General features: G+C 49.9%; 2 protein-coding genes across 6 annotated transcripts in view; both read right to left on the bottom strand.

The window, feature by feature from the left end:
* The window catches only part of LOC141750182 (fer-1-like protein 4), a 42,985-nt gene extending 34,651 nt beyond the window's left edge, over positions 1 to 8,334 (bottom strand). The window contains exons 1-10 of the mRNA XM_074604872.1: positions 8,256 to 8,334; positions 8,117 to 8,172; positions 7,456 to 7,544; positions 5,239 to 5,338; positions 3,191 to 3,282; positions 2,563 to 2,604; positions 2,302 to 2,469; positions 1,957 to 2,017; positions 584 to 715; positions 370 to 432 (exon numbers count right to left, since the gene is read on the bottom strand). Of these exons, the coding sequence (XP_074460973.1) occupies positions 370 to 432; positions 584 to 715; positions 1,957 to 2,017; positions 2,302 to 2,469; positions 2,563 to 2,604; positions 3,191 to 3,282; positions 5,239 to 5,338; positions 7,456 to 7,544; positions 8,117 to 8,172; positions 8,256 to 8,334 (882 nt within the window). The remainder of the gene's footprint in view (positions 1 to 369; positions 433 to 583; positions 716 to 1,956; positions 2,018 to 2,301; positions 2,470 to 2,562; positions 2,605 to 3,190; positions 3,283 to 5,238; positions 5,339 to 7,455; positions 7,545 to 8,116; positions 8,173 to 8,255) is intronic.
* Positions 8,335 to 11,761: 3,427 nt separating this feature from the next.
* CPNE1 (copine 1) overlaps positions 11,762 to 20,376 on the bottom strand; it is a 44,821-nt gene continuing 36,206 nt past the window's right edge. For all 5 annotated transcript variants that reach the window (XM_074605703.1, XM_074605704.1, XM_074605707.1 and 2 more), the window contains 9 exons: positions 20,057 to 20,155; positions 18,768 to 18,854; positions 18,605 to 18,664; positions 18,076 to 18,209; positions 17,382 to 17,436; positions 17,252 to 17,303; positions 15,741 to 15,874; positions 13,736 to 13,972; positions 11,762 to 12,952 (listed from right to left, as the gene is read on the bottom strand). In XM_074605703.1, the coding sequence (XP_074461804.1) occupies positions 12,836 to 12,952; positions 13,736 to 13,972; positions 15,741 to 15,874; positions 17,252 to 17,303; positions 17,382 to 17,436; positions 18,076 to 18,209; positions 18,605 to 18,664; positions 18,768 to 18,854; positions 20,057 to 20,155 (975 nt within the window). In that variant the 3' untranslated portion in view covers positions 11,762 to 12,835. The remainder of the gene's footprint in view (positions 12,953 to 13,735; positions 13,973 to 15,740; positions 15,875 to 17,251; positions 17,304 to 17,381; positions 17,437 to 18,075; positions 18,210 to 18,604; positions 18,665 to 18,767; positions 18,855 to 20,056; positions 20,156 to 20,376) is intronic.

Below are 20,376 nucleotides of genomic sequence, written 5' to 3'. Positions count from 1 at the left end.
CTGTACGAGAGGTTGGGGGCAGGGGAGCATCTGTCGCCAGCCACTGGACAATTTGGCCAAAACCACAACACCAGGCAATGGGCAAAAAACTGCCCCAGAGGCCCCACTTCAGTCACTGGATGCAGAGAAAACCTGACCAGAGGAGGTGGGAAGGCCACACTACCCCATGGCGGCTCAGAGCGGGGCTGGGTCCCTGCTCCACTGTGGCCACAGGAAGGCCCTTTGGTCTCTTTGTGGGGCAGATGTCTCTGGCTGGAAAACCTGGCCAGTACTGGTACCCTTGTTTTGCCCATCGCTGCCAGCATCTACATGCAGAAGCGTTGGGCTGGACCCGTTACCAACAAAGGATAAAAAGGAGGACATACTTACCGAGATCTCTATGAGTCTGTGGAATAAAATGTCCCTTGGCTCACGGAATTCAAACAAAAAATACTGAAAGAGAAGAGCAAGACAGGTGAGCCCCAGGGCCCCACAAGCACCTCTGCTTGAGAGCAGCCGCATCCTGAGCACTGCCTGCAAGGATGGCCCCAGCCACTTGGGACACTGGCGGGGCAAGGACGGAGCCCCTCTCCGTATCACGTACTTCATTGTAGAAGGGGCAGTTTGTGGACTTCTGCGTTGTTGTGTGCCTCTTCTCCTCTCCAACCTTGACCACCACAAAGGGGTTAATGTTCACCCCCACCAGCTTCTGTGCTTCAATGATATTAATCCCAACCTGAGAAAATGTGGGAGAAAACCTTCGGATCAGCGCTCTCCTTGTTTCCAGCTCCATCTTGAGCTTGTTTCAGCAATAGCAGTATGCAAATGTACAGGGCCCTCTTGCAGGAGCGGGGGACGCTCGGGGCAGGCAAGAGCACAGCTGCTGAAATCTGCTACGGTCAAGACAAACCAAAATGGTATTTAAGATACGTTTTTCTTTCAGACAAGCGAGGAAATTAAGTGTTAAATCCCCAGCACCTTTGACAAGTGCAGCCTCCCCAGCAGCACTGTGTCCACTCGGTTCCTGATCCCAAGGGGATGGAAACCACTCCCCACATGGTGGGGTCCACAGAGCATCCTGGAGAAGATGCTCTTTGTATCTTCTGTTAGTAGTTTGAATCCTACTGAGATGGACACCATTGGAAAGACTGGAATGTGGCTGTCTCATTTGCCGCAACTGGTTACGAGTCTAAGACATGGGAGAAATGTTCTCACATTTGCTCTCAGTATAAGCAACCCGGCAGTTGTTAAGGTGAATAATAGCTTCAAGAAAAGGATGGTAGGAAATTCCACCCCCACAAAAGCTTCCTGCTTGGTTAGTAGGACTCAGCCCTGAAAAGCAGGAGACTCAAATGTGAGTCCACGTTTACTTAGAACCAGGGAAGGATTTAAATCCATATCCAGGCTGGGAGACCTGCTCTGAAATCTGCAGGGCAAAAGACGGGACCGAAGTCCATTTCCAAACTTCAGAGTAGTTTCAAATAAACCTGATGTCAGAACATTGGCCAGAGCCATGGCTTCATACCAGCCTCCCGGCATCTCCAAGAAAGCCCCTGCAGCAGCCCTCCACCCCTAACCACGTCCCACAGATGTTCCCAGGGACCCAGGCAAGGCCCTGGGGAGGCTGGAAGGCACCAGTCCTGCCTGGGCAATCTCCAAAGCTCTGCTCAGGCAGTGTTTTGCAGTGGCACGTATGGCTGTCAGCCTGATTCCGTTCTCCTGTACATCCATAGCTAAATACATGGCCCAAAAAGAAGTTCTGCTCTGGGCTGGCTGATGTTGGAGGCAGCACTCGTGGGTGCAGCTCGTTCAGGGAATCTCACACCTTGCCCAGGGAAGCCACACAAAGCAAGAAGGTGTCTTCAGGATAGAGGCCTTGCTGAGGTACGTGGCAATTGGAGAAGCCCAAGCCCGCAGCAAGGGACTGGCTGCAGGGCCAGAGGCAGCTGCATGGATGTGCATCCAACGCTGCAGTACCTGGAAGCTCTGCGGGGTTGGGGTGGCAAAGAGGTCCCGTGCGGAGCAAAGTCTGGAGCGGCTGCACAGAAAAACAACCCGAGTGAGCAGGTCTCTTCATCTACATGGGCCTGAGTAAGCCCCCATTGAGGGAAGCAATGGCAAATAATGGCCCCTTGCCCTGGGAACGAGCAAATCCCCGACAGCCCCTGCTCGGGGCCACTGGAGATTGAAGGTTTCTGACATTTTGCAGAAGCAGAATGTCAGGAGATGCAAGATTCCCCCAGAAACCACCCCATGAGCTGGCACTTGGCACTAGCCCCAGGGCCCAAGCAGGGGCAAGAGAGAAGAGCATGCCATGGATACCTCTTCACAGGGCTGAAGATGATGCCCGAGACCTCCATCTCAGACACATCGTAGAAATCTTCTTCCTCCTCTTCCTCTTCCTCATCAGTCTCCAGGCCTTTCACCAGCTTCCTGCCCAGAGCAGCAGCCCTCCGGTCCAGTTCACTCGCTCTTGGCCCCTCGGTTGCCCTGCAAACCCCCCACCATGTCACATGCCGCATCATCAGCCCTGATAAGCGGGTTGTGCACTCCGCTCCACCCATGGGGAGTGGGACTACTTACTCCAGCTCCTCAAATCCAGGATTGCAGATGACTAACTCCGAACTGTAAGAAAAAGAGATGCTTTGCTGAAAAACGAGTGTGTTGAGGCTGTTCACTGATGCATTTAATAGTGCCACAGCCATGTTTCTGCTTGGCTCTTGGCAGGGACACGAGCATCCTCCTAAGTGATGCTTTTCCACTGTTCACCCCGTGTGCCTGCTGCTTTGCCTCTGGCACTCCAGACCTTGCTGCTGCCTGTTATCCTGTCCGCCCAGACACCCGCATCTCCCCTGCCTTCGGGCGCCACCTGCGTGCAAGGTGCTTGGGGTTGCTACAGTCCAAAGCCACTTTCTCTGCAACTTTGCAATCAAAAAGTCTTGCTGCTGTCAGCCAGAAAGGCTGCAGAAATGCTCTTGAGTCCGAAAGGACTCCCAGGGTGCACCGGGTTGTTGCAATCATGGTCTCTCTGTGAAGACAAGGTCTTTTCTTCCCAAGACCCCTGCTCACTTATTGTCACCGTAGAGCAGAGATGCATCGGCCTGGCCAGAGGTGGAGAGTAACTGAGTCTGGATTGCATCTCAAAGGCTGCCACTGGCAAAGGCGGCTGTACAAGCTGCCTGGAAATTTGCTCCTCCCAGGATTTCAATACCTGTCTTTCATCTGATAGACAAAGTCCTCTTCAACCCAGGTCCCAGCTGAGCCATCTGGAGGCTGGTAGCGCAAATCCAACTCAATGTAGATCTACAAACAGAAAATGAAGCTGCCTGAGAGCTTGGCAGCCACAAAACGACTCCAGAAACGTCATGGAGAAAGGGAAGGGGAGCATGGAATTAAAAAAGAAGTGAGATGCTAGTGGGAAGAAGGGGAAGGAAGGGGGTCACAACCCCGTAAGAAGCCTGTTTATACCATAGTCTCCTTGTCTGCCTCCATCAATGAGCTAGAGTTAACCAATCTCCCTCCCCTACAGTTTCCCAAACTCCAGGATTCACTGAATAAAAGCTGGCTCAAGTTTCCAAATCTAAAATATACCGCGGAGAGGCCCCTAAGAGCCATCTCAGGGCACTTTTGGCAAGGGAAATGGGGAGAGCCCTGAGCAGAGCAAACTAACTTGCAGGGGTTTGGAGCAGACTCCCTGTGGGAGGCACAAGACATCTGGAAGAGCATCCCCGGGCACGACAGTTTGGTTTGAAACACCACAGGAGCCAGAAGCACACCCAGAGACACTGACTTAGCATTAGTGATGAAGAAAGACAGCCAGAGAAGTACGGGGCGTGTTGGGTATTGGCACAGCCAGTACAGGTCTGAAAATACTTTGTCTGCAAGTGATCAGTCTGATCTCAAACCAACACAAATGCACGAGAATTTCCCTCCAGAGGCCAAAATTGCAGCCATGGAGGAGGTCACTTCTTCGCAGGCTGAAGGGGATGCGTTCATAGCTCAGTCCCTGGAAAACATGTGTTTCTGGGAGGAGAAATACAGGCCAAGAAAGCAGCAGTACAGCGACCAGGAAAGGCAGCAGCAAAGGCTGGGTGGATGCAGGAGCCTGGGAAGCTGGGTGAATAGCTGAGGCTCTCAAAAACCCCTTCAAACCACCAGAAGAAAAAGGGATGGAAATAACACAAGTCCCAGAGAAGAACAGGACTTGGAATAGCAGGAAGGGCTTTGTTCCCACTTTGATAAAGGAGGAGCGGTTGAAACAGCCTTGGGGATGCGTCTCTTCCCAGCTGAGCTGAGGGAGAGGGTCTCAGGCTGCCCTTGGATGGGTGCCCAGTCTTGCCTGCCTTTTTTCTCTCCCCCACAGCCCTTGTGCAGCCAGGGCTGCACGATCGAAAACTAACCTGGCGAAACCAGATGCAGTTGGTTTTTGGTTAGAGCGGCTCGTCGGCATGAGTGCTGCTGGCAGCACAAGGGAAGAGGTAGCCAGGGGCGACGGGCTGGGCTGCAGAGCAGCTCTGACTTTACAGCAACGTAAGTGCCCCTCGCTCAGTCCCCTCAAACCATCGCCAGGACGGAGCGATGCCGAAGGGTCGGTCTAGTCCCTGGTCCCTTTGCTGGCACAACTGTTTATGCAGTGAGCTGCATTGGTCTAAAAATAATCCTGAAAATGCTCAGATTCCACCTGCTCCCTGAACCAGCCAGCTCAGCAATACAGGAAAGCCATGCCTGTGACACTCGGGCTTGTGGTCTGGTGGCCACAGGGCTGCATCCCACACGCCACCACGAGGCTGAGTCAGGTTGCCCGTGGGAAGGGCAAAATGGGGCGCAGCACTTCGCAGGGCTGCCCGCCCCTGCCTCTCCTCCTCCTGGCTCTGCCTGCAGCCCTGGCACCAAGCCCTGGTTGTCCATCACTCACCGAACCATGCCCGCACACCCAACTGGCAGGAAATGGTTCATTTTTGTGTCCTGTTCATTTTCCAACAGCACAAAGGGCACTGTGAGCCCTGGTGTCAGAGGGGGGCAGGCTCCCTCTGCTCATTCAGGCCCTCAGCAGGTCTCCAGGGCCCCCAGCCCACCCCACGCACTTCTGGATGCTCCTAAAACCGCTTGATGTGTGTAAAGTGGCTGCATCCCTGTGTAGAGAGGGCACAAATGCCGCAGCGCTCCCAGGCTCAAAGCAGCACCTTGGACTCCCCCTCAGCCCCCGGTCCCCTGGTTTTTCCTGATTGCTGATGGCCAGGCTACCCGCGGAGGACTTACGTCAGTGACTCTGTGGTTCCTGTCAACGAGGGCCTCCCGGAGGATCAGCCTCCCAGACGTCACCAGGTGCTGAAGGCTAAGGACAAGGGTGCCGAGAAGCCTGGAACGAAACCAGAGGCTGCAGCAATACTGTATGTAACATCAGTGCCTGCATCCTGGGGGAGGAGAGTATCAGGATTTCCGCTCTCCTGCTCACAGCCCTTCTGAGCGGCGGTGAAGGCAGCGAACTGCTGCAGTGCTTTCCATAGAGAGTCTGGCAGCCGAAACACCCGAGCCCCACTGACTGGAGTGGGTTGGGCCTCCACCCCGGTCATGCCCAGGCAGCCGCCTGCAGCTGAGCTGCCATTGACAGTTGAAGGCTTGTGCAGATCCAATCCCACCGGTTGTGAGAGCTCTCCCCTTCGGCAGAGCTAGGCTTCACAGGAGCCAGCCTGTGTTTGGGCACCCAGCAGGGCTGGGGTGACTTCCCAAACAAAACTGGGAAGCAGAGGCTCCACACAAGGAAATACAGAAATAGGACATAAAACCGTGGCTGTAGGGAGGTCTGCAGCAAGTCGGGCCAAAATTTATCTGCTCCAAAGGAACTTCTCCGTGGGAAAGGCTCATTTGGCTCCCCGCAAGCAGCTGTAACGCGTGCTGGATTGCATTCAGCTGCTCCTAACCCCACCTTGTATTACTGCTGTCTGGAACCCGTTTGTACATTGGCCTCCATCTCCCCATGGCAGCTCTGCCAGCGGCCGGGCTAACCCCGCGCAAAGCAGAGCTTCCTACTGCATGCTGGAAACCATCAGAGCTTTTCACTGCCTGCCCGGGACCGAGACAGAAGGAATTATTCCCCAGTCACCTCCATTTCAGCTGCAAACTGCTGATCTCTCGTATTCCCTCTCACCTCCCTTTTCTCTGAGACACAGAGCCTGTCCAGCCTCCAAGGAAGGAGTCTCTCCACTCATCCCCCTCCTCTCCAGCTTTTCCAGCTCAATGCTGCTGCCACAGAAAGACTGCACGCGCAGGAGGCCAGAGACCACAGACTGATACAGCGGCGTAACAAGTTTTTCCCTTCTGTCCTTTCACACCCTATTTATTTTTGATCATCCCAGTGCACTGACCAACTGCTTTTAAACTGTAACGCCTGTCACCTGCCATTACTCTGCTCCCCGGCAGCAGAGGTGCATGGATAGACGCTGTCAGTGCCAGTCCAGTCACTTCCCATCGACTTCTTTGCTCAGCGCCATCAGGTCCTGGTGATTTGTTACTGTTTGTTTTATCTATTTGTCCTATAAGCAGTTTCTATTGACGTTTCGGTCACAGACAATTCCTCTGATCCAGCTCCCAAAGGAAAGCACACAGTAAATGGTGACACAAAGTTCAGCCACATTTTCTGCTCTGGCTTTATCTTTTAAGTGTCTCGCATGTGCTGTACTCATCTGTTTCCTCCACACCCTCTCTATCAGGCTTACGATAGCTTTGAAAAGGTTGGTGTTGTTAACTACCTCTAGAAAGTTGTTACTGTTGATTTTGCTCCAGTTCTTACATTTTCCTTATCAGAGCTGGCACCTTTCCCTGCATCCTCACGTTTCACGTGTCCTGGAAGGACACGTCTCTGCTCCCTTGCTTGCTCCCCTACCACTACTCAATCTGTCACCTCCACTCTCGGGATTCCCTGAAGTGTTTTACAACTGCTGGAATAACTGCTGAGTTCACAGTATTGCGTCTGTGCCACCTAGAAGCATTCTAAGTTCTGGCTGATCCTTTAAATTTAAATTGCTATCTTTTTTAAAGGTTAAACCATACCACCACAGGCTTTGGGCTTTTCCTCGCTGATAGGCATCTTGAATTTGCATGTAGCACGGTCACGGTCACGAGGTGGATCTACAGGGTGAAAGCAGGTCCCCATTCTGCTGCAAGTCCCGCCTTGCAGCTCTACTTTTTAGGAGCCTATTTTACCTTTGTCCCACCTGGGGGTCTGGTCTGGATCCTTGCGTAGTCTCTGCTATCGCTGGTGCAACTAAATCTAACAAAGCGTTATTTAACTTACTATATACAGCACTGCTGCCCCACCAGAACAACCAGCTCCATCTGTCTTCTATAACCTGTATAGTGTTCATCTTCCTTCCACCAAACTTCCAGTAGAAGTTTTCTACTCCCAGGGAAAAATTTAAAGCCCAGTATATCTCTTTCCCCACCTCTGCTCGTCACCCCAACACCCAAAGAACCTACCTGTTACTGAAAACCTTGCTGCAGTTATAAACCTTAACGGACAGCATTTCTCCCACAACGAGCTTCCCGTAGTGAGGCCAGCGAAAGAGCTACAACCAAACAGAGCAGGAGGGGATGAGGATTCATTCCCAGCCACGCTTTCCCACATTTGGCGCCTGGTTGGTCTCCTCTGCAAGGTGACAGAACCAACGAGCGCGACAAAAAGCGGCTCCAGGGGGAAGTTACTTTCCCGCTGGCCAGGGCAGACCCTGGAGCCGGGAATGGAGGAAGGACGGGGAGGGGAGCGAGAGCCCCCCCGGCAGCACAGAGCTGCAGGTCAGCTGCTACAGGGGCCAGAGCATCGTCGCTCTGGGAAGGGGTTGAGGGGTGAGACGGAGCATGGGAAGGCACAGGGGTGCCTGGGGAGAAGAGATCACCCAGGGCAGGCGCCATCGGGCTCGGGCACATCGCAAAGCTGCGCCCCGAGGTTGCGGCTCACCCGATGCCTGCCCAGGGGAACAGAGGCAGCCGGGCGGGAACCAGCTACAGGCTCCGGGGACGGGACGGTGCAGGCGGGCGCTTCCCGGCCCTGCTGCCCCACCAGGCATCGGCCGGGACGCTGCCGTGTCCCACCCCTGTCCCACGGACGACACCCGTGAGGGAGCCGCCGGTTCGCCCTCACCTCCCCGAAGACGGCCTCCGGGCCGCAGCGGATCTTCCTCGTCTTCTGGGTGAAGCCTTGGGAAGGAGAAGGGAGACCGTGAGGTGCCGGCGGGCAGCGCGGCAGGCAGACCCCGGCCCGCCCGCCCGCCGGGGCCCACCTCGGAAGCTGAGCTGCACCTGCCGCTCGCCGCGGCCCGGCAGCCGGGAGAGCCGCCGGACGCCGACGCTGAGGGCCATGGAGCCGGTGGTGGGCAGCGCGGCCCCGCTCGGCCCGGAGTGACTCAGCCCCGACTCGCCGGGCCGGTTCGGCCGCCCGCTCCCCGCCCCGGCACCCCACGGGCCGCGGAGCCCCCGCCGAGGGACAGGAGGGAGAGGGGCGGGGGAGGCCGCCTGGCTGCTCCGCCCGCCTCAGCCCCGCGGCCTACGGGGACGGGGGGCTTCCGAGGCTGGGAGCGGAGACAGGGGCCAGGCTCCGCTCTCGGCCGCCCCAACCCTGCGGCTGCTCCAGCCCGGTCACAGCTTCTGCGGTTCAACCCCTCCAAAGCAAACAGAGGGAGGAGGGAAAAGGGAAGGCAGCCGGGCTGCTTGCAGCCCTCGGAGGAGGAAGGTCGGGCTCCCCTGACAGGAGGAAAGTGCTGGGCGACCCCCCCACGCAGGACCGGAGGAGCTAAGCGTGTGCAAGTGGGACACCCGAGCACTTTCTGGGGACAGAGGCTGCAGCCCGGGTGCCAGCTCCCTGCAGGACAGAGACGAGCACTGAAATCCACGGAGGGTGGGGTTGGAGCCGCGCAGGGCACGAGCCCCAGCCCCTCACAGGATGGAGACCTGGGGCACAGCACGCCTCACCTGCTTCAGCTCACCTCACCTGCCCAAGAACTGGTAAATGAGAGATGAGGGAGCCCTTCCAGAACACAGATTCAGGCCAGATTAGAGCAATCATACCATCAAAAGCTCAGCAGGATTTGGAAAGCGTTCCTTCCCTCCCCGCTCCGCACCCAGCAGCAAACACCTGCACCCGCGCATGCTGTACAGGGTGCCTTGCAGCCACCCAGGGCGGCTAATCCAGCTCTGCAAACACTGAGGAGTGAATCATGTCTGTGCAATGCAATGCCAGGCTGCTTCGAACCAAGCCCTGCGGTTATTCCCTTTATTTTCCTCTTACACAAGAGCTTCCTGGAGCGCCAGAGAAGTGGCGCCGAGGGCAGTGGAAACACACCGCAGCGGGGAGGATGCCACTTCATGGCGCAGCAACGGAACACAGCAGGCCAGCAGCCTCTGGCACCACTTCTGTGAACCCAAATGAGAAGCCAATCAGTTTAGGGCAGCACAGAAAGCTCAGTGCCCTCACCCCACGCTTTGTCACGGCTGGAGGTGGGGGGCAAGGGGGGGAATTTAGGCTGTTCAATGAGACACTCAGACCACCAAAGTATGTCGCTGATGGGTGTATCCAGCATTTGCTCAAAGCTGACCAAAAGCCATCATCTCCCAGGGGGGTTTGTATGGCTCCCTCAAACACCTGGAGTGGTCCCATCACTTGCATTCACCTAAAGACCACCGTGCCTCAGTCTTAGTGAAACAGTCCCTGGAGGAAACAAACATTTTAGACCCCAAGTAGGGCCCTTAGCCCAATAAGCTGCTTGGGCAAAGAAGGGGGATGGAGCATTATCTCCCCCAGAGAAGGGAGCTCTGTTGGGTAGCATGGCGTAATCTGGCACAACATGTCACTAGTATTTATTGCCAGATGTCCTAGAAGCAAGAGGAACCCTCCCCAATGCACTAGCTTTTGACTTACACAAAGCCCCAAGGCTGAAACCCCTTTGGGGACCACAAGTACAAGAGCGTTCGCTCAATCTCGGCCAAGGCCAGGGTAACAAGACTTCTAGCGTGTTCCCCGTGCTTATTGTGGAGATAAAGCAAGAGCGTGATCCGGGAGGATGGATCAGCACTGGGCAAGAACAGAACATTCTCCTGAGGAAGAAAACCTGAGCTCAAACCCGAGCTCTCATCTACCTCAAGCGACAACTATGCCATAAATCCGCATTCCAGCAACACCCAGGGCAGCACAAGGCAGGACACATAGCTCCCAGCCTCTCCCCAAAGCACCCGGCAGCTGTCTTCACTGCCTCTAAAAGCAGGAGCCCTGGGGAGAGTCAAGAATGAGAGAAAACAGGCACAACTGTGCTGTGCCGGATCAGCAGCTTCCAAGCTTGCCCCTCCCATGGCTTTTTACCTAGGCCCACACCCGTGCAGCTCTAGTTCTCAAGTGACAAGCACAGGACTCGTGTGCCTTTGGTCATTCACATTTCAGCCACTTACCTGCAAGTAAACAGCGTCTCCTCCATATTCTCCTTTGCTCCTGCAGGGGGAAGAACTTCCTCAGACCTGCCTCTTCCACATCTTGGCCTCTTCCTCCCCAAAACAGGGAAGGTCTCTCCTACCACGAATGAGTCCAGCACGTGGAGACACCTCGGCTAGCTGCAGAACACAGTGACTCCACTCCTCATAGCCAGCACAGAGAGGCAGAAGATTCATTCTCTTCCTTCTGAGTGGGAACTGCCAGGTGAAATGGATTTCCCACTACAATTTCTGCTGCTCAGAGCCCATCTTCTGCCCCTCAAGGCTGGAGCCAAGGAAAGTCCCAACATGCTGCTGACAACTTGCCAAAAACAACATTCATTGAAGCCAAGCACTACACACAGCCACCAGTATCTCTTGGTCCAAACAAGGGACCGGTAAGCCTTCAGAACTGCTGCTGTAAATATCCTTTAAAGAACACTTTATTAAAAAGAAGAAAAAAGACACACACACAAAAACCAGCCTTAGTTTCTTGTACGGCTAATACAGGGAAGGAGAGCTCTGCCGACAGGTCGTAAGCAGCTGAAAACATGACTAAAGGATGCTCTCAACAACGGTGCAGTTTCTCAGAGAAGACTTGGCAGTTTTCCTCCCTCTCTTCCACACTTGTAACACATTTTAGTTTAGGCAGCCGCTCAAGAACGCAGGTTGCCTGGTTTCCTTCAAGAATCTAAGTGCAAGAAAATTGGGTGCTGCAGGCTAGAGGACAGAGTGTTTCAGGAGAGACAGCCCTGCTGCCTGCAGAGCCTGGGAGAACGCATCGTCGTCAAAGCTAGGTTTGAATAAAAAAGTAGCATAAATTAATCTTTGCTCAGCAGCGGTCCTAGACCCACAACCCTTCAAGCACAAGCTACGTACTAGTTTGGTCACAGATACCATCCAGAACAACTAGTCTAGTTGAGGGCGTGGATTCAAACCCAGGTTCTGCTTTCACATGGGCTTGTAACCTACCAGTTTCATAGCCCGGATCACCAAGGCAGTCTTCCAATGTATTCTCACCATTTCCTGGTTTACCTGATAGAATACACAAGTTCTTTCATAATTTCACAGTAAAGAAACAGCTCATCTTACTGCACGACAGGGCTGCAGGATATATGCCTGGCAGTCTTAGTGATTAACAGGTAACAAAACCGATGATGATGGACAACTTGCTCTGCTTTTGCAGCTGATGACACTCAACCTAGGCAAACTCAGGTGCTGAAATCACCACCAGGCTAGCACTACAGCAAAGACCTTCCACACACCAAAACATTCACACTGCCGGAAAACAAAAGGAAAAGCCCAGAAAGGAAATAAGAGTCCAGACGTGTTATGTATGTCAAAGCAAATTATTTATTTATGAAACTGAAAGTGATGACCACTTGTAGTGCAATGACAAGCCCAAGTTTCTTTATCTCTATTTTAAAATGAACTATCAACTCCAGTCTCTCAAAACAATTGTGCTTTGCTACCATGTGCCTGTCGTAGTCCTCAGACCTCATAATAGACACTTCACACCTCTGACACTGCAGACCTCACAACAGACAAGGAAATACCTCTTTGGAGTTCCACAGTTACTTCTTCACTTCCTAACTTCTGTGACACGAAGGGATCGCTCAAAGCATCTCTATTTCAATGTTTCCAGTTAATGTGACTTTCAAAATCCAGCAATGTGACTCATTAATCCCACCCCACCTCTGATTAACTAATGATTAATCCTCATTAATCCCCCCCAGCAAATAAGCAAAGTGCAGTGCTCTTAAATTGCAACAATGGCTCTAAGCAAGAGGCCGTCACAGAACCAAAGTTTGCCAATATAAAAATGTGATTAAAAAGACGATTGTGAAGTATGGTTACTGAAATTTAAAAATAAACCTCTACATATAAAAATATACTGGCATTTTATGAAGGCACAACAAGAACTACCTCAGGCATCCAACCAACAGATTTTGGTACCAATGAGGACAGAAGGGTCCCCATTCCCAAGGCAGCTTAATAGAAGGAAAAAAAAACACAACCACAAAAAACCTATCAAGGAACACATGATAAGTATCATTACAGCAAGCACGATCGCAATACTTCTCCTACCAATCTCAGCGTTGAAGCAGTGCTGCACGAGCAGCTCAATGCTCATGCTGATACCAAGCAGCGGATAGGCCACGTCAAGCAATGATGCGTGGTATGATGTGGCACTGTTGCAAGGTAGAAAACCAACAAGGTTTATTTTTCTGTGACAAAAACTGCCAGCAGTTGTGTTTTTTCCATATTTACATTTCTTCCGATCAGGAACAGGAAAGATCAAAGACGCAGCGCGCAAGCGGGTAAGAGAATTAGTGTGAACGATACAAACTTGAGACACTGAGCACCCACAGTGTGCAAGGGAGAGCCAGGGCCAGGCTGCGATCTACACCTTCTTTATTTCCGGTGGTTTCACTGGTGGCCATCCCTGCCATTTATAGTATGACACCAGCTGCTTAGGCACTTCAGCCAGAACCATCTGGGAAAGCGCCTCACGGGGAGCCTGCAAGAAGAACAGGGAGAATAAATGAGAAATACTGCAGAGAAAGGATTTATCAGCCCAGTGACAAACTCTCTTACAGATTCAGAGCGCAGCCCCCCCACCTGCCACATCTCGCTCCCGGTTTCAAGAGTTCCTTGCTGCAGTTTTAAGAGCATTTCCAGTCAGTCTCGGTGAGCACAGCTGACGAAAAATCATTTGTTCCCACCCCTGCACTGCCACCACCTCAAGCCCAGGCTCACACAGCCTTTGTACGGCCCTGATCTGAGTGGGAAACTGCCCCAGCCACTAACAATTTCTCTTATCCTGGGTTTTCACTTGACTCTACTTTTCAACCCAACTCACTGTGCAACATGCAGGAATGCTAGTGCCAACCCTGGAAGTAGGGAGGAGCTGGGGAACGACAGGACTGCTTTCAACAGCAGGGAAGACTTATCTTAAATGATAAGATGGGACTCAACATCAGAGACTGACAATACGATCTCATTTCCTTGCCCTAATGTTTGCATCCCAGGAGAGAAAACATCTCCTTTACTGCTTTAACTCTGTAACGGTCAAGATACAGTACACAGAATCAATGACAGGAGAGCTCTAAGAGAAGCTACAAGAGAGCTGTGACGAGGCACACAGTTTCGAACGCAGAAGCAAACATCTCAATTCCCAGCGCCTGGACAGCACTTTGAGCACGCAGCTTGCTGCCTTGTCTAGACCCGCGCTCGGTTTTTTTAGATGTAGTATCTGCATATGTACCAGCACCAGGACTCTTCTAAGTTAAAGACAACTTACGTTTTTGAACTGTCGAAAAGGCACAAACTGGACGATGTCTCGTGCAGCTGGCTCTCCTGTCAGGGACTTCAGGACACCGTTGTCTCCGTCAAGGAATTCCATGGCTTTGAAATCAGCTTCACCAACTCCGACAATAATGATGGACATCGGCAGCTTAGAGGCATTAACAATCGCTTGCCTAGTTTGGTCCAGATCAGTGATCTCTCCATCTGTGATGATCAGCAAGATGAAGTATTGCTGAAAAACATTAGAAAGCACCCAGTTAGGGAGTTCAACATCAAAGCTCACATAACTGGAGGCTGATGGAGCAATTTCTTACTCCAAGGAAGAAATCAGATGGTGCTGTGGCTAAGACAAAACCAGAACATTAAAGAAACTTATGTTTATTCCCGTTTTTTCATATGCATAACACCTTTCATTGCGCACTCTGTACTAGAAAAAGGATAAAGGCTTAAATTCAAGTTATAAAGAACAACTACATCAACTGACAGAAAGAACTAGAGGTGGGCAAAGTACTACTACATCAACAAAGCTTCAAAAGCTTTGTATGCTTCAACAAAGCATACAAAATTCACTGATGACTGCTGCTTTATTCACTGACATCTCAAAAAGGTTAAAGTTCAATATTTAATATCCCTAGAGTGTAACTCAAAAAGCCTTCTTTTTTAGTCACCAATAACTTAAAGTATTAGAAATCTCAAAACACAGCAGTGACAAATGTCATGACACAAAGACACATTAGAGATAACAAGAGGGGAAGAACACACGAACTTTTCTAGAAAGAAAAAAAATACCTCAAACCCAATTCATTAGCATGGTAAAGTGTTTAACATTTCCTTCCTTTCCTAGACGGTAAGGTTTAGCACCTAATTCTGAAACGAGCAACCACTGCTTTACAGCAGCTTTCTACAGACTTAAAATGAAAACAAAAAACGACACACACACACACAATGAAAAGTGCATTTCCCATTCCAAAAACCCAGTTAACACAAGTGTTACTACAGTTGTACCCCATTACTGACAGGTTCTTTATTTAAATAGTTAGTTTTCTGTCTGTAAGAAAAAGTAGAGATATGTAACATATAAAGAAATAAGAAGATTCCCCCAAGTGTTGGGAAAGCTAAAAAATACCCTCAGAAATGTAAGAAATGGATCTCCTTAGACCAAGCACCTCAGTGTGGGAAACGTCTTTGACGTACACACAAACATAAGTCGAACCAAAAATACTGAAACAGCTAGACCATAAAGCAAGAACCAAGGCGTACATCAAAATTCCTCCTGACTGGTCTGTCAAAATGGAATTAGTTTTATCTATAAGGAATTCCTTAAGCAAAAGGAATGAATGTTAAGGAAATGGAGTTTAATTTTAACAGCTGCCCTGGCCACGCAAGCACACAAACAGGACATGCAACACAACTACAGGGTAGCACAGGTGCTCTGCAATGCAATTAGCACGCTGATTTAACAGTTCTCAGACTCCTTTGTTAATCTGGCCCTCCAGATAGCCCGATCCTGCATGCCACCATGGTGGGATGGATAGTCAAGCCCTCTGATATTTTTCTTGGAGGCGGTCTTTGCATAGGTTCTTGAGAGCAAAATTGTTTGGAATAAAATATGTAGAGCCCCTCTATACTGTATGCATTTCCTATAGGTGACGGAGCTCGGCAAGAGAGGTTAGACTGATGCAACTGCTGACTGAGTCCAACTGGTCTAAAAGCCAACACAGCACCTCTGCATACTTCAATAGTAAGTACAATGCCAGCAAACCGTGAAAAAGAGAAATAAATATCACTTGAGCAATGAAAACTACTGTCAACGTCTTCTACATATCAATATGTACCAAGAGAGTACCAACGGCCTCTCTGTAGGCCAGTAGGAGAGAACCAAACTTTGCATCTCGAGGAAGGAAGGCGACATCACTTTACCGTTCCATTCTAACCCACCGTGAACATGGAAAACAGAAACACTAACCCAATGCAGATTACAGGAAAGGACATGCACTCACTGAAGCAGTTCCTTGTTGTGCCGAGTGCGCTGCAAATCTTGCCACATGGTTTATAATAGGTGAGAAATTGGTTGGCCCATAGAGTCGGATCTGAGGCAGGATCTGGCGGTAGGCATCCACTATTCCTTGGATCCCTGAAACACAAGGCAGGCAGCTGCCACAAGAGCCTCACAACTTCTCCAGTAATTATTTTACAAGCACTACGAAATAGTACGGCAAAAGGATAACAACTTTCACACAGCTGTGAACTCCTGAAGGGCAAGTAAGCAGCAGGGTAACAGCAAATATACAAAGTACAGGGCTGAAACCAGTGGACATCTGCAGAGACAGGATTTGCTGATTTCTCCCCCATTCTACATTCTTCACATCACTCTTTGTGCCTCTAACATCACAGAGCTCATGGAAGTTGTGGGGAAAAATAACCCAGGTGAAGGCACACTGACGACTACCTTGTCATCCAATTTATCTTGTTTAATTGCCTATAGTCTAATTAGACAACAAGGTCAGAAGCTCTCTGGAACACTAACTTTTCATTTTCCTTGTGTGAAAGTTAGATAGTGATCCCTGATTCAGGATTCAGACATTTCTGTAACAGAAATAGCAATCACTATGGCTTGTCCTATGCAAGAAGCTTTCCTCAGGCTAACTAAACAAAATTTTTTTTAAAGTCTGATTTTAAACGGTGCAAATCTTCTGTGGATCCATCTAAACTGGCCTATTCCTGGCTTGTATCAATGGAATTTCAAGTGCCACTGCTGCTTGCATTGTCCACCATGCAGGTTTTAGCGCAGTACCTCTCAAAACTACTCCACAGGCACCCTTAAAGAGCAAACACACAGATCCCAATGTCAGACAATGCCAAACTGATCGAGGAAATGCTTGGATTTTAACACTGAAACTCAGATTGCAATTTTTGTTGGCCTTAGACCACAGAGAAAAACTGAACGGAGTTAAAAATGCTTGTTCAAGAACAATTCTGCGTCACTGCATGCTGAGACAGTTCTTAGTCCTAAAAGGTCATAATCCAGTTTAGAGAGCAGCCATTAAAAACAGCTGAAACTACCTCCACTAAAGACGACAGCTGTAAAGAAAGTAAGTTTTTAATACAACCCTTTAAAAGATAACATTCAAACATAGACACTTTGCTGATGAAGTAACGAGGGTCTCCAACCGCCTTAGCAGGTGGTCACCCCGGAAGCATGACCAGCACAGGCACGTTGCTGATCTGAATCCACCGCTACCTATAATACACCAGAAGTAACCAAATTGCAGCAACAAAAATTTCAGCATGGATTAACACTCAAATTAAATCTAGATCCCTTCACTGGAGCTTATGTAGACCGCACAGAAGTCAGCATCAACGTACATACACTCTTGTCAGCATCCAGGTGAGACTAAATCTAGTTTGTTGCATGTCTTGGCACTGCATCTGTTTTTCACCAGTTATGAAAGAAATACAACACTTCAAACACCTCCCCCTCTCAGTGAAATATTACTAGAGGTGTCCTCACCTTGACAATAAGGGTTGCTGGGGTTGAAGTTCAAAGCAAACTCATGAGACACCTAGGAAAGGGGACATTACAAACAGTTAAGGCATGCAGACACAGACAGAGCAACTGCCCAGCGTTGTGGAGGCCGTACCTGCCAGCTAGGAGGAACCTGAGCTCCAAACCCAAATGCAGGAAACAGCTTGTCCCTGAAGAGAAATGGCAACAACAAGAAATGAGAAAGAGCAAGTCTTTAATAACTCACTATTCTGTTTTATTCCCAGAAAGCAGCTGGAGAGCAAGGTTCAATTCCTGCCATAAGGAACGGGTACACCATCTAGCTCCCCACAGCCAGTCACCCAAGGATTTCAGGCTTGGGCTTGACAGTTTCAGAATTTCTCTCAGTGCGGCACATCACAGAACCCTCAGGAGGTTTGAAAGTAGCACGAGAAAAAGTCAACCCAACCATAGGCTGGCTAAAGGACAGAGCAGACAAACGTGTTCCCATTGAATCAAACAGTGCATTCATGTTTGAAATGCACCGTCAGCAACAAGGGATTAGTGACCAGATAAAGCAGCATTACAGAGCAGCCCAGGGCCATAAAAGAGTAGACCCGGAGGGACAAACCAAGTAAATAAGCCAAATTACAAAGGGCTGCCACAGCCCTCCCTGGCAGTGACAGAAGCAGGAGGAAGCAGTGGAAGGGAAAAGGGATCTCCCAAGGAAAGGTGGCATCTCAGTCATTCAAACGCTACAGCTCTGGAACAACCCATCAGCCGTGATCACTGACACCTGCTGTTGACACATTTTTGGTTCAGTGGCTGGATGAGTTAGGACAGCTACATACGCGTCATAATCCTGGACTACGCTTCCCACACTCCAGATGGCAATCAGGTACTCATTTATCCCGTCTGGGCTGATGTAGTGAAGAGAATCTGGTGACTTGGGATCTCCGTTGGAGCCAGTGAAGTCTACACCCACCTAATCCATTAAGATGATGACAGCAAGTCATTGATGCATCACCGTAAGCAAATGAGAAGAATTAACCATACCCAGAAACAAAGGATTAGCCCAGGCCCACCTAGCTCCCTTCCTCCCAGGCACACAGGCAGGGACAGGCAAACAAGCCTGCGTACCTTTTCCCACCGGGGTACATGCATGTTTAAGAAGTAGTAATCCTTTCCACTGATAGACTGAACCTATTTCTCAAAAGAAGTTTAAGAAACCCTAGTTACATTAAAGTTGCCACTTGATCACAAGAAGTAAAAATATAATATCACTTGTTTTTTGCAGTCTTCACTCTGCAAATAAAAGTATTAATCACAACTTCATTGCTCTTGTCACCTACCAAGATGTGCGGTTGGGAAACAACTCACCGTAAAGTTAATCTGGCAGCCTCCCATGACGTAGTCCAGAAATGAATATTCTGTCTCGATCTAGAGAAACAGGCAGACAGTGTTACACTTCCTCCCCATAAGAACAGATTTCATTATGATCAGGAAATTAAAAAAAGACAAAAAACAACAAAAGTCTTCCTACCTTGCAGGATTTTATCCTAATAATGCCAGAGTTTTTGTAGCTCTTTTTCTTTTGTTTTTTCTCAGGATGAATGCATTCAAATTCCACCTACAGAAAGCAAGCATGCAAGAAGCAAGTTCCAAAACATCTGCATTTACAGCAGGACAAATCACTGAAACGATGTCAGACATCACACAATTTCAGAATTACCCAAATACGCAGAAGAATTCTGAAACTGAATTTTAAAAAAGGTTTGCAACTACTTTGGCTGCTATCTGACGAGTTAAATCGTAGCTTTTGCTACCAGCACTGGGCAAAACACGAGGCAAGACCTCAGAAAAGTCTCTCTCCTCAGCAATGTAACTCTTATTCTGTATGCAATCACGGAACAGCGTCATTGAATCAGAGGCAAAAAAAGCTGAACACAAATACAAGCATTTCTCTTAACATAATCACGTTATTTTTCAGTTAAAGGATGGGAATGCACTCAAACAAGACAAGGGGGCAGCATCTCCCGGTGGGGAGGGTATTTTTTGGCCTAGGTTGCAGGTTCCCAATAGCAGTGTTTCACTGTTCTGTTTCACTCGTATTAGTTCCGATTTCACACGGGCTAGGGAAAAAGGCAAGAACCTTCCACCAGCTTTAGGAACACAACCACAGAAATCAAGTTGGCTGGCAACTGGAAGCAGTCCCAGGCTATGTTCTGTATCCGCGGATTCATCTGTCTGAATTCAGACAAGACATCTCCACAAGAATGACAGTTCGGGTTTTCACTGCAGACAACAGAGAGCAACTGGCACCAGCAGCAAATGATTCAACTTATTCTAAACTGGATGCCCAAGACTAAGTAAGAACAGTGCCCCTTGGAATAACTGTTTCTCTCCGTTAGCTAGAAAGGCGAACGGAGCGCTTACGAGAGTCACCAGCTCAATCGCAAATGTTATCTGGGAGAAGTCCTACCTCTGGACTCGTCTGTTAAAGGATCAACAAGCCCCTTTATTTCCACTTGGCTCAGCAGTGGCAAAAGCAAGCTGTACTGCTGGGGAAAAGTGTCTGGCAGCCAACAGACAATGGGCTCAAGGATGTCTTTAGGAACAGAAATGGTAACACTACCCAAGGAAAACAGAGCAATATAATTCCCACACCTGCTTTTATTCTTCCCAGATGCTGGCTTAGTAATCCAAAGATACAGACAGAAAAATTCACTTTTGGGGGCAGCAACTAAAAATATATCTCTGAGGTCAATATTAAAAAGGGTTTGTGAGAGACCGAATTATAGCCTAAGTTAGCAAGGGATTGAGGAAGCTCACCGCAGAGCCGTCACCTGCTTTCTGCAGCTGAGTCAGGTTAGTTTCAAAAGTGCCTATCAAGTCATGCGACCCGTCGCTGTCGTGATCTGCACACTGTACCTGGAACAGCAGAGAGAGAGTGCACGCAATGGGAAAGTGTACTGCATTCGGGAGAACTGCAGCTGCTCGCAGCGTGACCTCCTGCTTCCAGCAGGTCTGCAGCGATGCCAGTGAACTCCCCTATCCCATCTGAAGCGGCGGTGTCACCCGTAATCACGAACTGAAACCCGACAGTAACACAGACACCCAGAGTGAATCTCAGAAGAAGGAAGATGTTCAAT

The sequence above is a fragment of the Larus michahellis genome, chromosome 12, assembly GCF_964199755.1.
Source record: "Larus michahellis chromosome 12, bLarMic1.1, whole genome shotgun sequence".
NCBI classification, from domain to species: domain Eukaryota; kingdom Metazoa; phylum Chordata; class Aves; order Charadriiformes; family Laridae; genus Larus; species Larus michahellis.
The sequence above is the reverse complement of the archived record's forward strand: the minus strand, read 5'-3'. Positions and strand labels throughout refer to the sequence as shown.